This window comes from Cupressus sempervirens, chromosome 6, assembly GCF_028749045.1.
Source record: "Cupressus sempervirens isolate cs-2001-9-10 chromosome 6, ASM2874904v1, whole genome shotgun sequence".
Classification (NCBI taxonomy): domain Eukaryota; kingdom Viridiplantae; phylum Streptophyta; class Pinopsida; order Cupressales; family Cupressaceae; genus Cupressus; species Cupressus sempervirens.
The window spans coordinates 83832355-83848811 of record NC_143123.1 but is presented as its reverse complement, the minus strand read 5'-3'; the positions used below and the strand labels follow the sequence as shown (position 1 = coordinate 83848811).

At 35.6% G+C, this 16457-nt stretch overlaps 1 protein-coding gene across 1 annotated transcript in view; it reads left to right on the top strand.

The window, feature by feature from the left end:
- The window catches only part of LOC149551281 (anoctamin-like protein), a 46815-nt gene that overhangs the window by 11305 nt on the left and 19053 nt on the right, over positions 1–16457 (top strand). Inside the window, exons 9-14 of the mRNA XM_089786841.1 lie at positions 990–1122; positions 1216–1329; positions 1426–1496; positions 1601–1713; positions 1810–1892; positions 2058–2165. Of these exons, the coding sequence (XP_089642967.1) occupies positions 990–1122; positions 1216–1329; positions 1426–1496; positions 1601–1713; positions 1810–1892; positions 2058–2165 (622 nt within the window). The remainder of the gene's footprint in view (positions 1–989; positions 1123–1215; positions 1330–1425; positions 1497–1600; positions 1714–1809; positions 1893–2057; positions 2166–16457) is intronic.

Genomic DNA, 16457 nt, shown 5'->3' with positions numbered 1-16457 from the left:
TTTGGGAGGATGTGAAGGAAATCATTTATATTATTCTTCCAGAATCCATAGTGTTGAAACTAACTTTTTTCATTGTTAAATATAAATTAGGCTAGCCATGTGTGCAGATACTGAGTGATGATTGACTTCTCTAGTGTTGAAAAATGAAGCAAGCTTGCATGTAAAAATTCAATTAGCAAAGGGCATTGTTCTAAGGTTCAGAATTCTAAAGGAAGTAGAGGGGTGGAATAATCTAATCTATGATATCTACAAAAATTAAATTAATCCGACAATTACAAAGAAATAAACATAGGGAAAACTGAATCTGTAGAAAAACCTCAAACTCCAAAGCAACTCAATGTATTATTTAGTAATCAATACTTACAACACACTACAGAGTCTAAGCCTTTACAAGATTTTGACCAACAAAGACCTGTATCAATTCTGACAAAATAAACTTACCTACAAAATACACTATCTAGACTCCTTCACAAGCATTCAATAAATATTAGCTGCGATGTATGAAACCAGAAAATAAAATCAGGAAAACATGAGTTAAAACCACCTAAAATCCAACACCCAAATCCCAAGATAATTCCACAAGTTGAAAAATAGCATATTCCTTCTCATCATATTCCAGTCACCAAGTTGGGGGCTCCATTTTGGCTTTATAATCTTCATTCAATGATGCCTTATGATGTGTCATAACATGTCGTTAGCAAGTTTAACTCCCAATTGCTCTTTTATGATCAGATACATTTTACATTTCCAATGTGGGACAAAGTGATGACTTTTGATCCAGTAGGCTGTTTGGGCCCACTTTTAAGTTGTAGTTTGTTTTGCAAGGCAATAGTTATCTAACCTTTTGGGTTGAAATTTACTTGCATTTTTTTGATGTATTACTATTCATATTGTGGTTGTTCATGAATATTATATTAATTTCATATATAATTGAAACCATTTACCTGGGTAATCTGTCAGGTATTTACTACTTCTTGTCTCTCTCTCAGGTATGCATTAACAGCTTTGTATGTTTTGACTATTCAATATTATATGAAGTTTGGTGGAAGCATTGCTGAAAGGCTTGTTAAAACCCAACATCACAAGAGCAAAGAGGATCGAGCAGACTGTTTAGTTTACAAGGTAAAGCACTGTGTCAAACCGTATCAGATGTGCACTCAATTCAACTAGTTAATAAATAACATTTACTTTCAACTTCCACAAGATATGTTGCAGGTTTTTGGCCTGTACTTCATACAATATTACATTGGCTTGTTCTATCATGCATTTTTTCATCAAGATATTAGACTTCTCAGAACATTTTTGACTCAACGACTGGTCGTATCCCAGGTAAGTGTATTTCTTTTCTGCTCTATTCCCTTACATCAAATTATATTATTATACAGATAGAATATTGGATGAATTTTATGGATTGAATTCTTCCAGGTGTTGAGCAATGTCTTAGAGAACCTAGGTCCTTATGTAAAATACTGCTATACGAAATACTTTTCTATTAGGTAAGTAAATTTCTTTGTTGGACAGAAAACAAATTCAGAATGTTAGTATTACTTTTCTGTTGTTGAGGATTATAGTAAAGGATCATATAATTGGTATTGTGCAGGAGGGAACATAAGGGACAAATACATCAGCACACATCAAGAATAGAGAAGGAATACATGAAGCCTTCATATACAGCGAGTGTAGGAGAGGGGATGGAAGATGGGCTTTTTGATGGTAAATGGTCCGTTTGATCTTTCTTTAAAGTTTGTTTAATAAGATAGATAGAAATTACTATATGCACAATTTATACTGGTTTTTGGAACCACCCAGATTTTCTGGAGTTGGCATTGCAATTTGGTATGGTTACCATGTTCGCTTGTGCGCTTCCTTTGGTTTTTGTCTTTGCAGCTGTGGTAAGTGTTTCTGAATGACTTTCTAATTAGAACTAGAAGAAAAATAAAAGAAAACTTGGATTAGTGCCAAAGCATTAATGAGATGATCAAGTCAATTGATATCCTTTATTGCAGCTGTGCACAGAATTTCAATGTCCTTTTAACTGTTATTCTGCCCTGTTGCAGAATAATCTGATGGAGATTCGTTCAGATTCCTTAAAACTGTTGGCTTTGCTAAGAAGGCCAATTCCACGTGCTGCATCAAGCATTGGAGCATGGTTAAACATTTTTGAGGTGAACATTAGACATGCATTTTTCTTTTAATGCATAGAAAACATCATCTGTAAAATCTTACTGGTTACATTGAATTTTGAACTATACACACTACCTATTGTTTTTCTAGGGTCGCTGCAAATGTATTAACAATGCCATTTTTTATTGATTGTGTTCCAAATGCAAATGAAGGCTTATAAATAAGAGAGGAGGAGACATGTCTCTACGGTTAATCATCATTAGTTAACATATTAATAAATTAATGATATAAATAACCATATATATATATATATATTATATACAATAATATATATTATTTAACATGGATAAGTATATATAGGAAATGATGATTTACCAACAATAATGTATATCAGATCAAATCAATCCGACTGAAGCTACAACTTTAACACTCTCTCTTAGTGAGGAAGCATTTGTAGAACACATTATGCTCTCAAGTATATGAAGAGATATCATCTCAGTACGATATTCAATTCACTATGAGGCTAAATTTCTCACCTTTCATAACACACAATTGAAGCAATTTCCATAACTTTAATATAAGCGTAAACACCACCTTAAGTATGATCTATAATAGTAACTATGTCATGGTGTTCGGCAAGATCTAGCCCAAAGAACCATAACAAATTGATTTTCATGTTGTCCGACAAATTACGGCCCAAAGAACCATGATGAGTTCGCTATCAAGGTGTCCAACAAAATCCAGCCCGAAGAACCATGATAACACTTGCTCCAACACATTTGGTGTTAGGAGATAGATCAACTATTGATGAGGTCGTCACCTTACAATAGTGACCTCACACATATGAAAGACCGTCACCTTTCATTACATATCATATGTGAAATAGTAACCATCGTGAACCAAGTTAGAGGGTGTTACAAAGGTTTTCACCTTAATTCTCCCTCATAGAGAAGAATACATTACAATAAATTTCACTTCGAACTTTTCCCTTATAGTGAAGATATCACACTTCAAATTTCTCCCTATGAACAATGATCTTGGGAAGTCAGGTCCTCTAGTTACTCCCTTAGAGCTCTCGCCGCCTAAGGATGCCTGCCGAACTCCCTCTGAATCTAATATCGATCTTCCTGACTTTCTGGTGACAAGTCATTACTTCCTCATTATGTACACAGGAGTAGGCCCATTAAAAACCATGCAATCACACACATGTATCTCTAGATTCCATCTAAGTATCAATCTTCTAAGCTCCTACGTTGCTTTAGAATAAGTGTCATACTCCCTCTTAATGTAGAAGAATCTCATAATCTCAGTCATCAAAGATGTTTGCTTCAAGAGCCTCACTTTATTCATCTTGATCATCAGGGTCTCTGGAGCTACTATTATTAGATTGAGTGTGCACAATATTAGGTAGAATATGTTAAGCAACAACCTTCTTTTCCTGTAAGAATATCCTCAAATATAAAGGAAAAGATCAAAAAAAATTGTAAGAATTTGGTATAGCTCTAATACCATGTAAGAATTTGCCTCAGGGAAAAATCACCCAAGATCAAGGAACTCAAGCACAAGCACAGAATAGACCAAAGTATGATCAGAATAACAATATCCAAAATTGATGTATTCTCATTCAATGTTCTATGGTATACATACACACTAGGAGTGCTTGTATATAAAGGCCTCTGGAATGCTTCTAGAATGCCTAGGAGTCAACACACTGATAAGTCTTACAACCAAGCACATGTCCATCAGAAGTGGATTATCCTCCATTAAGCACAGGAGTAAGTGCGATGATGAGAGGATAAACCTACAAAGGTGTAGCATGTAAAATTATGTTGTAGACACCATGCGCTAAAATAGGAGTGCGAATAACTGTGTTGTTTACATGACAACTTAGTTAATTATGCAAACTCCAATGTTGTAGATACCATGTGCTGAATTAGAGTTGCTTACTTCTGTGTTGTCAACATGACAACTCATAAAAGTATGCAAACTCCTAAGTGTCTCACCTAAGAAATAATAAAATAATAAAATAATGCATTGACCTAAGTAAACTTAAGTGAAGTGTAATAAGTAAATATGTATTTACACCAACAAAAATAACCCTTATAGTATGTATAAAATTACAAATAAGAGAGAGACTACAAAGAGTGGATAAATGTACAAGATAAGAATACTTATCTGCACATGAAGATTTAGAAATTGTCTTTTTAGATTATTTGAGAATGGAACACCTCCCCTCTAAATAAGGTTCAAGTGGGAATGGAACATTGACTATTATTCCTCCCACAATGTAAAATTTCCACTCATTCTTATATTGTTTAATTTTGTATTAAATGTGACAACTCCTTTCTAAGTTCCAAGTTGCTCTTTTCGTCTATTGAAGGTCCAAACATTCATTTAGCTTAATAGTAGAAGCAAACATGTCCTTCCATTTTCTCAAACTCGTCCACAATACACCAATATCTTGATTGAGTATGATTGTGCCACATGTATGAATCTACAACTCATACGTTGAGTTCCATTCATCTAAGAGAGACTCGTAGATGGTTCAAATGAATTCTTAAAAGCTTCATTAAACCTATATTACGCACATTTTGCAATCTGCGTATTCCAAATTTATATCATAGTGATACTATCACAACGTGGTTTACTCATAATAGAATACTTGTCCAACAAATAAATTTTAAAGATCATTCAATACCATTAGGTGTAGAAGAGAACAATATTGACACCAATTCAACACTTCACATGAACACTTGCATGCAAATGAGTTGAATCAAAAAAATCTCAACCCTTCCATGGCTGACATGTTTACAAATCCCAAGTAATTATAGTTCACAATAATCTCAATTGTTAAATGACTTGTACGAGAGACAAATGAGTGAATTAGATACAATCATCAATTGAGATATTTATTATTGGAACATACTTATCCATGTAATCATAGTTGATGACCACGAGATAGTTTTAACGCCACATAGATACTATGCACATCTTGCAATCTGTGTATTCCAAATTTATATCATTAGTGATACTATCACAACGTGGTTTACTTATAATGGAATACTTGTCCAACAAATAAATTTTAACGATCATTCAATACCATAAAGTGTAGAAGAGAACAATATTGACACCAATTCAACACTTCACAAGAACACTTGCATGCAAATGAGTTGAATCAAAAAAATCTTGACCCTTCCATGGCTGACATGTTTACAAATCCCAAGTAATTATATTTCACAAGAATCTAAATTGTTAAATGACTTGTACGAGAGACAAATGAGTGAATTAGAGACAATCATCAATTACGATATTTATTATTTGAATATACTTATCCATGTAATCATAGTTGATGACCACGTGATAGTTTTAATGCCACATGGGATGGATTCATTGATTTAACTCTCCTAGTTCTATTAAGTCTCCAAAAGAAAGTTGAAGTGCAATCAATCGGTGTCAATTTATTATTTTCTTCTATAGGAGCAATGAATCCCATCAAGTATGATTGCTCTGATGCTTTACTTTCACTTGGCACTTGCAATGAAACTATCCAATGATTAACTCATGAATCCCTAACTTCACTATAGGTGTAGCCTTGTTGGTAGTGATCACCCATTGCAACGATAACAAGGATATTATGTATAGATGAGTTTCGATATGCAAATAGATGTGTTGACCACCTGACTTGGCAAGGAACATCATATTTTCTCTTGCAAAGCATTAGATTATCAATCTTGAAATTCTCATCTTCTACTATATTCACGTCTTCGATTGATGTCGCATGGTTTAAAGACTCTCAAAGCTACTAATTCGTTGTTGTCTGTCCTCCAATATTTTTTTCCAAGGACAGGGTTATCGTGGATCATGAATGCATTCTCTGATCCTTATATATGGTTCCATTCTTTACACAAAGCGAGTGCATGGGTCAACTAAGATCGATGTATTAATTTCCAATGGATACATAAATGTATTGTTGATAGTATTGAATCATTGATTGGAAGTGATTGCTATGTTCCCTCTTTACTCCCTCGAGGATCGTCTCTTCGTCGATGTCTTAGAGTGACTGATTTTGTATCATCACATCCCAAGCACTAGTAACTCATGATTATCTCCATTTGCAGAGAATTATAATGTTAGATTTTCATGACATCAATGATTCTAGAGACGCTCATACAATTCAACATGAGATCTCCCTATATGAGATTTAATGCATGGCTCCTTTTGTGATAGCCTTTACTTTGGGGAGTAAAGAAATGATTGTCCAGTAATTAAACTATGTCCATTCATCTTATTCCTCAATATCTTCCTTCGTGCTTACACCAAAAGCATTGCACTTGTTTTATTAAATAGCACCCTTCTCGGAATGTGAAATATAGTCTTTACTTGTTTGTTCCACCCAAAGTCCTCTTTGTATTTTCTTGCTGATTGGACGATATGTCCCCTCTGCGTAGATTGCCTTTCGATGTCTCACTTCATCTAATCTTCCTTTCACTTTGTAAGCAAAGGATTTGATATCTTTTCTTTTCTTTTCTTTTCTGCGCGAATATAATCCTCCGTGCCTCTGCGGTAATAACATCCTTTGATAACTCTCCTTTGATATGTATTGAGGAGGCATGATGTGTGTATAAGCAGACAGCTATGTCTTCCTCTATCACTCGATGAATATTATGCTTCTGAAGTCATTCTTGAGAGCCAATCTGATTAGAACCACATGTTTAATATTTGCATCAGAAGAAGGAAAGATCTGAATTGATTACATTGCACATAACAGAAATTATAAGCTTTGTCATTTTCTATCTTCTTTTCTACATTTGCAATGTGGCTTTGATACCTTGATGTTTTTCTAGGATCGCTGCAAATGTACAAACAATGTCATTTTTTATTGACTGTGTTCCAAATGCAAATTAAGGCTTATAAATAAGAGAGAAGACATGTCTCATGAAGAGACATGTCTATACGGTTAATCATCATTAGTTAACATATTAATAAATTAGTGATATAAATAACTATATATATAATATGTATAACAATATATATATATATATATATATATATATATATATATATAATATATATACATTATACATTATATACTAATATATATATATGTGTGTGTGTGTGTGTGTGTGTGTGTATTATATACAATAATATATATTATTTAACATGGATAAGTATATATGGGAAATGATGATTTACCAACAATAATGTATATTAGATCGAATCAATCCAACTGAAGTTACAATTTTAACACTACTCAATTTTGAATACATTACTTAATTTGCCTAGGGGTTGATGATTATAAATTATCAACCTTCAATTTTCAAGTCATTTTTCTGTTATTTGTTTTGGAAGATCACGTCATGATAGTGAATAGGTCATAGCAAATTGTAACAATGAAGATACTTGAGTGAAAAAACAGTTCTGTGGATCTTTTAGAATAAGGAAAATATTGTATGTGAATACTTATTCAAATGCTTGAGAAACACTGGTTTCATAAAAGATTGAAAGCAAAACAGAGTATTCAATCTAGTAATTTTAGATTTGTGAATGAATCTGCCTGCTCTGTTATTTGTAAAATAGAAATTTACTGTCCTAAATGGCATGATGAACATATGCACACATCCACACAAATGAACACCAGAGTTATGTGGAAACCCGAAAGAGAAAAATGATGATGATGAGAATAGCTGCTTGGATCTACTACGCAAATTCAGCCTCGCAAGAATATGACAAGGAACTTACAGAATGAGGCAGGCACCAACCTATCAGAGACACCAATCCCTTACTTGAAGATCTGAGCACCGAGCATGTGAGGCACCAACCTCAAACAGATTACAAGAGAAGTAATGTGTCAAGGATGAATGCTCAGCTCCTTCCTGTTTTAATCAACTTTAGAACTTCCGTATACTGTGTGCAAGATCTCCAAATGTAACCACACACAATGATTGAGATGCTAATCATACAACATAACTTGCATACTCACACAACAACCACACCTTTTGCATCTTACTTCAAAAGTCACACTAGGAATGTGCCTAGATCAACTATACATATGTATTGCAATAATAATTACATTCATGAGTCAGCCAAGAACATAATTGCACCATCCACAAGTTGGCCACAAGAATAAACCTTAACCAAATGCATAATAGGTTAAGTCAAAAAGTTTGCACATTCATACGCTACCCAATGTACATATTATTGATCCCAATGAACATCCACACACTTCTTGTAGGTGGCACACGTTATCTTTCTTCGGGGTAGCAATCCAAAAGGTCAACATGGTCAACCAAGAACACTTCGTCACTTCTAACTTTTTGTCTATCAAAGCAAAAACTCTGAAACTCTGGAATATGATACTTCATATAAAGTCTCACCTAACTTCCAAACCCCAAGCCATAACTCTCAACTGCAGTAGAATTTGGAGACAAACACCAAAAAGTGCAATTGAGTGCACATACTGCTTTTGGCCAATAAACATCAAAATCTTGTCATAGATGCTTCCATACAACTACACATAATAGACAGTTAGGAACTACTAAAACTAGAGCATAATGATAACACCAGAAGAGCTATTAAAATTTAAACATACTATCTTTCCAGAATCAGGTGCTTCGATATGATATGACATGAATCACAATCTTTGAGACGCCTTGACATCAATCACAAAATTAAACAGCACCTTTGACATCAATGAAAAACTTTTGCTCAAGAATGCCCCCCCTTGTCATTGATGGAAAACCAACAAAATGCTCCCTTGAGAATAACATTTCTTTTAAATAAGTTTTGTATGTTGGCATTCTCTCTCTCCCTATGATATCAGTGGCAAAGGGACACTTGAATCTTTCCTCTGAGAGATTCTCTCGCCCTGTTTGGAAAGAAACATGCAATGACACATCCTGTATTGCACATCAAGATCACAGAGCCTTTCTACGGCAGAGAGCTAATAGTTCCCCTGAACTTGCACAACCTTTAGAATGTCAAAAAGGAGCTCTGTTTCTCTCTCTCCTAGTTGAAGAAAATAAATGTTTTATCATTCTCATCCTTTTTATACCAAGGCCAACTTTCATCTCTTTTAACCAACATGTATTCTATATCCTTAATCTCATTTAGGTCCTCACCATTTGTGTTGCAACCATTCACTACAGGTTTGCTAGAAATTTATTTCATGGTTTCACATTCATCAAAATTGAGTGTAGCATTGCAGCCTTTATCTTTCTATCTATCACATATCTCAGTCTGGTATGAAATACATTATGAGGAATTGTTCATCTTTCAGAGTTATGTCACTACTAGCTTCTTTTCCACACCTTAGAGATCTTCTTATGAACAATAGAGGTGCTTTCCTTTCTATCTAGTTTAGAAGTCCTCACAAAATTTCATCTACAATGTCTTGCAATGTGTCCAAAGTTTTTGCACTGATAACATACAGTGTTGAAATCAATCAAAGAAGCAAATGCTTTGCTCACAAAGTTATTCTTCCATGTAGGAAATCTTCTACAATCTATGCCTTTATGTTCATAATGTTTGCAATGAAAACAATAACAGGAAAATAATGATTGAACCTGTTATCATTGCTAAGAATTGTTGGGAAGGGACACCCATAGTTGGCCATGTACCATTAAGAAACATTTATGTTTTTCTTATGCCGACAAGTCACCACTCTAAGGTCAATGGACTGCTATTGCCAAGATGGACTGTAAGTTTTGCTAAGGTCTGGGAAGATTGAAAGAGTCTCGAGGACTTAAAATATACAAGTATGGTGGTGATACTAACAACAAGAAGTACAATGCTTGCAATTGCCAAGGTGGTGCAATGCAATGGTATAGAAATCATCAATCATATGAACCAATAGTACAGGTCTTGTCAGGAAGATTATTCTCATAGGCATGGATGTCTATAGGGTGTGACCAAGATTTTTGTGGGTTCTAGAGATAACTCAAATGGCAATGATAATTCCGGTCCTAGTTTTGTACCTCTGTGTAGGGTTGTGCCATTTGTGAAAGGAAGTGTGGGAGACTGAAAGGTCATTGGATGGGAGGTCAAACCTCTGATGGTGCTCTCCCTCTCCCAAGAAGACATCAAGAACAACTATTATAAAAGTAATGAAGTTTGGACACTTCCTTCAATTACAAATTATGCTATCTTTTGCAAATGGTTAGTTAAATCCATTATTCAGTCAATTTCAGTTTTTGATAAAATAGTTTTATAATGTAGTTAATCTATTTTCACATGAAGGCAGTTACTTTAATTATAGTTGTTTCCTTTATGCTGAAGTTGGTTAAATCAGTTATTGGAACTTATTATTATTCATGTGAAAGGGAAACTATTATTGTCTGTTAAGGTTGGTTAGTATAAAAGTTTTATTTCCTCGGAAATGATTGGTAATTGTTTAGAATTTAATTTTCTAAGGATTAACTTGTTACAATTTGCCTATTGAAATAACGTTAGAAGGTTGTAAAACTGATGTCAACCATACATCATTATTTTACTCTAATTTATAGTCCACTCTCTGACTTTATTATGCAATATCCCCCTCTAGTATTGAGATTTGGCATTAAAATCCCTATTCAAATAATTAAATAATCAAGTAAGGAATAAAATGACTATTTTTATCTATAATAAATTATTTACTAAGTAAGATCTAAGCATTTCACTATAGAACATATTAACTATTTTAAATTAAATAACTACCTAAATATTGATCACTAAAATAAACAACAAACATTATTAAATAAAACAATAAATAAATCAATATAAACATACCATTAGCTAATAGAATTATCCATGTTACTAATCATAGAAAACAAACAAACATCATTAATATATGACATACTAATAGCGAATCCTACATCGACATTGAACTGTTATGGGCCATGACCCTTAATTGGCTAGGAGTACATATTAAAACCACACCTGAAGGTAGGACAGGGGCATGGTGGAAATAAGATAGTATAACATGGAATCATGCGAAGCAAGGGAAGGAAAAACACATATTCAAAAGACACATCAACCACAAAACAAACACATTAGCATCGAGTACAAGTTTGCTCCCATCTTTGGCAATCACATACGATGTGGCACAAGTAAAAGACAGAGTCAAAAATAGGAGGAAGTACTCTTAACATGAGCCAATAGCGTACAAGACAAAGTGCGGGCAGGGCCCACAACCATAGTGTCGATCATGGACAATGGATACACGATGAAACCAGCGGAAACATATTCATTACCATACTTACAAAGGGGAAGAATATTATTAAAAAAATACCACATCATCAATCAAGGGAATGGAGTAAAGAAACACATTGAAAGGAATCATCAAATTAGATGATCTAACATGACGTCATGATGGATAGGACAACTAGGAGGAATCGTAGGATGACATGTCAGCATTGGGTACAAGTTCACTCCCCATCCTCTCCTCATCCTCGGCAATCACATACTGCCACAATGGCTAAGACCAAATGGACAACTTGGAGAGGACTAGACGTATTTGAAAGCTTCAAATTAAATTGGTAACAACTTGTTGTGAGGTTTTCACACCATCGCCCCAAAACTTAACATTGGGAAAGTTTGCACACCTAAGGAGAAGGTGGATAAACTGAGTTTGATGAGGGAATTCCCAGATGTGATTACTTAGGGATATGGAGATTTGAAAACATATGATCCTTCCATCATCGCACATAAAATTCCACTAAAGGAAGGAATTAAGCCATTCAGGCAGTGACAAAGGCCAGTCAATCCTTTGTTAGAACCATTGATATTCCAAGAAGTAAAGAAGCTGCTAAATGCATGGATCATCTTCCCAATAAGACATTCAATGTGGGTTGGCAATCTTGTCCCATTTACGAAGAAAAACAAAGAAATAAGGTTATGTGTCAATTTTAGGAATTTGAACAGAGCATCAGAAAAGGATAACTATCCATTGCCATCACTAGATAAGGTCTTACAAGTTGTAAACGGAGCACATATGTCATTTATCGATGGGTATTCGGGGTACAATCAAGTGATTGTTGAAGAAGAAGATAGATTGAAAACAACTTTCACCACGAAGTGAGGAACATTCGTATACAAGAGGATGCCTTTTGGCTTGATCAACGCAAGTGCAACATTTCAAAGGGCCATGGATAATGCTTTCAAGGACTTCAAAGACAAATGCATTATCATTTACATGGATGACATCACAATATTTTCAAAAAGTAGAGAGGACCACATTTTGGATCTGAAGAAAGTTTTCATGAGATGTAAAAGGTTCAGAGTTTCTTTGAATCCGAAGAAATGTATGTTTGGAGTTACCAAAGGAAAAATTTTGGGACGTGATTTTAGAAAAGGATATCATGATAGATCCAGAGAGAGTGGAGGCAATTTCCAAACTAGACATACGAGCTAGCAATAAAGAGCTCAAATCATTCTTTGGAAAGATCAACTTCGTGAGAAAGTTTATATCCACATTCGCAAAAATTGTAAAGCCGATGAATGACATGTTAAAGAAAGATGCAAAAGTGGATTGGACTCCAACAGTGAAGAAGGGATTTGAAGAAATAAAGCATGCTATTGTTAATGCACCAATTTTAGTAAGTCTGGATTATGAGAGGCCATTCAATATATATTCTTTTGCCTCTGATCACGTGTGTGTGGCCATCTTAACACAAAAGAATGAGGTATATGAAGAGCATCCGATAGCGTTCATGAGTGCACCTTTCAAGGAGGCTGAATTGAATTATCCAAATGTGGAGAAACAGGCTGATGCCTTGGTGAAGGTGATGAAGAAATTTAGGCATTACATCTTGAGAAGCAAAGTACATGCAATTGTCCCTAACATAACAGTGAAGACTCTTTTAATGCAAAATGAACTTGGAGAGAGAAGAGGAAAGTGGTTCGCCACTATCCAGGAATATGACATAGAAATTCAATTGATGAAATTGGTCAGAGGACAATAATTGGCGCAGACCATGGCATCAAAGGGACCTGGACTTGTGCAACAAGTTTATGAATTGGAGGATGTGCACCCCGATGAATGGTACCAGGACATAATCAATTATTTGTTAAATTACTGATACCCTTCACATTTGAATCCAGTACAAAAGCGAGCATCGAAATTAAGAGCAAAAGATACATGTTGCAAGGAGTAGTGTTATACAAACATAATCATGAGGGGATATATTTGAGATGTGTTGGAAAAGATGAAGCTAGAAATATTTTGGAACATTTTCATGATAAATGGGGAATGAGACATGGATCAGGTTTGGCTACGACACATTGGATACTAAAAGCTAGATACTATTGGCCAACCTTGTTCAAAGATACTTATGAGCACGTAAAGACTTGTCATGTTTGCCAGACATCGGCAAAGAGATAGAGGAATCCGACAATGCCTTTGCGGCCAATTATTGAGGTGAAACCTTTTACGATGTGGGGACTTGACTCATTGGTCCCATCAATCCATCTTCCTCGGCTCAACACAGGTATATTCTAACCACAACTGACTACTATACTTGGTGGTCAGAAGCTCAAGCTTTCAAGAATTGCATTGTTGAGATTGTCATCAAATTTTTGGAGGAAAGAATCACTACCAAGTTTGGGTGTCTTGCTTTAATGGTTCTGCTTTCATTTATTTGAAATTTCATAAGTGGGCATTCGACCATGGGATCATTTTAAAATCTTCATCAGGTTACTATCCCTAGGGGAATGGCCTAGCAAAGTCCACAAACAAGAACCTTTTGACTTTGATTGGAAAACTACACAGCTGAGATATGCTTTGGGGGCAAACAGAACAAGAGTTAAAGAGTCCATATAGATCACTCCTTATCATTTGGTTTATGGACAGGACTTGTGTTCCCAATTCAATTGAAAATCCCAACTTTAAGGTTCATACAAGAATACTATGATGAGAATGAAGACAGAGTCCAACTTAGGTTGGCTCAACTGATGTAGTTAGATGAAAAAAGAGATGAAGTCCTAGAGAAATTTGCTAAAAATCAAGGGGTAGTAAAGCATTGGTTTGACAGAAAAGCGCAAAACAAGGCCTTCAGGATCTTTGACTTGGTCTTAAATTGGGACAAAGCCCATGAAAAGAAGGGACAACATAATAAATTTGACAAACTATGGAAAGGTCCTCTCTAGATTCCAAAGATTATTGGGGATAATGCATTTAAACTTAAGACACTCACTGGCAGGGATGTCTCGTTGCCTGTCAATGGGCAATTCCTCAAGCATCATTTCCAAGCCTAGGATTCCATTCGGAGCCCTTTTTTGTACATAGTTAGAGTAGGTTTTATTTTAGCTAGTAGATAGTTTGTTTTCCATTTTTTAGGGTAGGTTTGTCTTGGACCATTTGGTTCTGGAGAGTAGTTTAGTTTTCTTTCGTGTGTGGCTTAGATTAAGTTTCCTTTCAATTGTTTAGAGTAGGTTTCTTTCTGGTGGGTTAGAGTAAGTTTCCTTTCAATCGTTTAGTTTTGGTGTTTTGAGAGAGCTCGAGTTTATTTTGCATCAAGTCATTTGACTTCGGATCTTTTAGCTTCCCTCAGTCGGAGAGCAGTTTTGTTTTTGGGGCTTTGCAAGTGCAAACGGGGGTCATGTTATCACTCGTGGGCGAGGTGTGTAGATTTTGCATCTTCAGTGACAAAACAGAGTTCGTCTTGTTTATTTCTTGGATACATTTGGCAAGGATCGGAGATTTTTTCGGTGTGCTTGGCCATTTGTCTATGGTAGGACTTGAACTAAATTTGGGTCAAACTCGATAGGGGTTCTTATGTTATGTTTGACATGGTTACAACATTCTACGCACACTTAATTGCTTTGAGCTTTTGGTGTTTTTGAAGTGAAGTTAGTAAGAATCATACACCTGCTTCAGCGCCACTGTGGTCTTCCAAACCCCACGCGGGCTTCATTGCCTGCAAGCCAAACAAAAGATTGAGAAAAAAGAGAAATACCCTGAGAAAAGGAAAAATGAGAATTTATGCAAAAGGAAAGGCAAAGTCAAAGTGAAAATAAAGATTAAATTTGGCTCAAGGGTGTGCAATCATCTCTACCGGTGCTATAAAAGTAATCACTAAAGGTAAAACCATGATTGTGGTACTGTTGATGCGACTTTTGTATCACTTACATAACATATTAGGATTTGAATATTCAATATGGGATATCAAACATGCAACTCCTCTCTTGAAAATTTATTGCTCATGAAGACATAAGCAATAGCTCCAATGTTCCTTACACCGTTGGATACTCGCTCAGTTTTATCGATGTGATTTGCTGGTAATCATGTAGGCAGCCTTACGCTATTCATTCGAGGATGACTTGGACTTTGGTGGAATGATGGAGATGACGACTCGGTTTGTGAAATGTGCGGAGGCAGATAATGTTGATGGTGGTAGTGATGGAGGATGTGTCTGCCAGTGATGATGTTGATGGGAAAGCAATGGTTGTGGAAGGTGAATGGATGTGTTCTAATACTTAACTTACTCCTCTAACTTGCTTCTCTAAGCTTCGACTATCCAGCTACTCACTATTCTATTCCTATGAATGGAAGGTTAGCAAATGGACGGGGATCAAACCTAATGAGAGCTGACCAGCGGCCTCACTTCCACAGGTGCAATGATTCGAAGGAATACTAAACTAGTTTACCACACAAAACTTCCCAACCAACCGCTAGGATGCTAGTGGCCTAGTATTGATCCCTATCAAACATTTACCAATGCTACCATACAACTATCCATCTACTTTAACTTCACTTAAACAACTTCAAATGCAACCAACTTTAACAACTTGAAAGAAAATCTAAGTGGAAGTAGAAAACATGCAATGACACCCAATGTTCTTAATCAACATGCAAATCGCAACAATGAAAAAGAGAGCAATTTTGGTATTATCTTCGCAACAATTTCTCCAACCCCTTACAAATGAGAGCAAATGGCCTTTTATAGGGGCCAAAAATACAATGGACGGTGGAGATCAAAACAAGATCAACGATCCAAATTGGATCCTCAAAACCCTAATTAGGGTTGCCACCCCATCAGCCAATGAGAAGATGCCACCTCATCAATGGACCAATGAAAAAAGTGCAAAAAGTGGCAACCGATGAGAAGGCACCAAAATGGTGGCCAATCAGAAATAGACACTTGTCCTATTCTAGAAGATAGGGGAAATTTGCCACTTGGGCTTACATCAAATGTTCTTCTAATATAAGTCTTCCCTTTTCTTTCATCTTCTTAGCTAAGGCAATGAACTTAGCTAGCCATTCGTTAACTTCTTCCATAGGAGGACAAGGTGTGTGCTTCGCCTTGAGTTCTGCTGACTTTGCCACACTGCTTGTTGCTTGTAGTATCCTTTCGTGATCC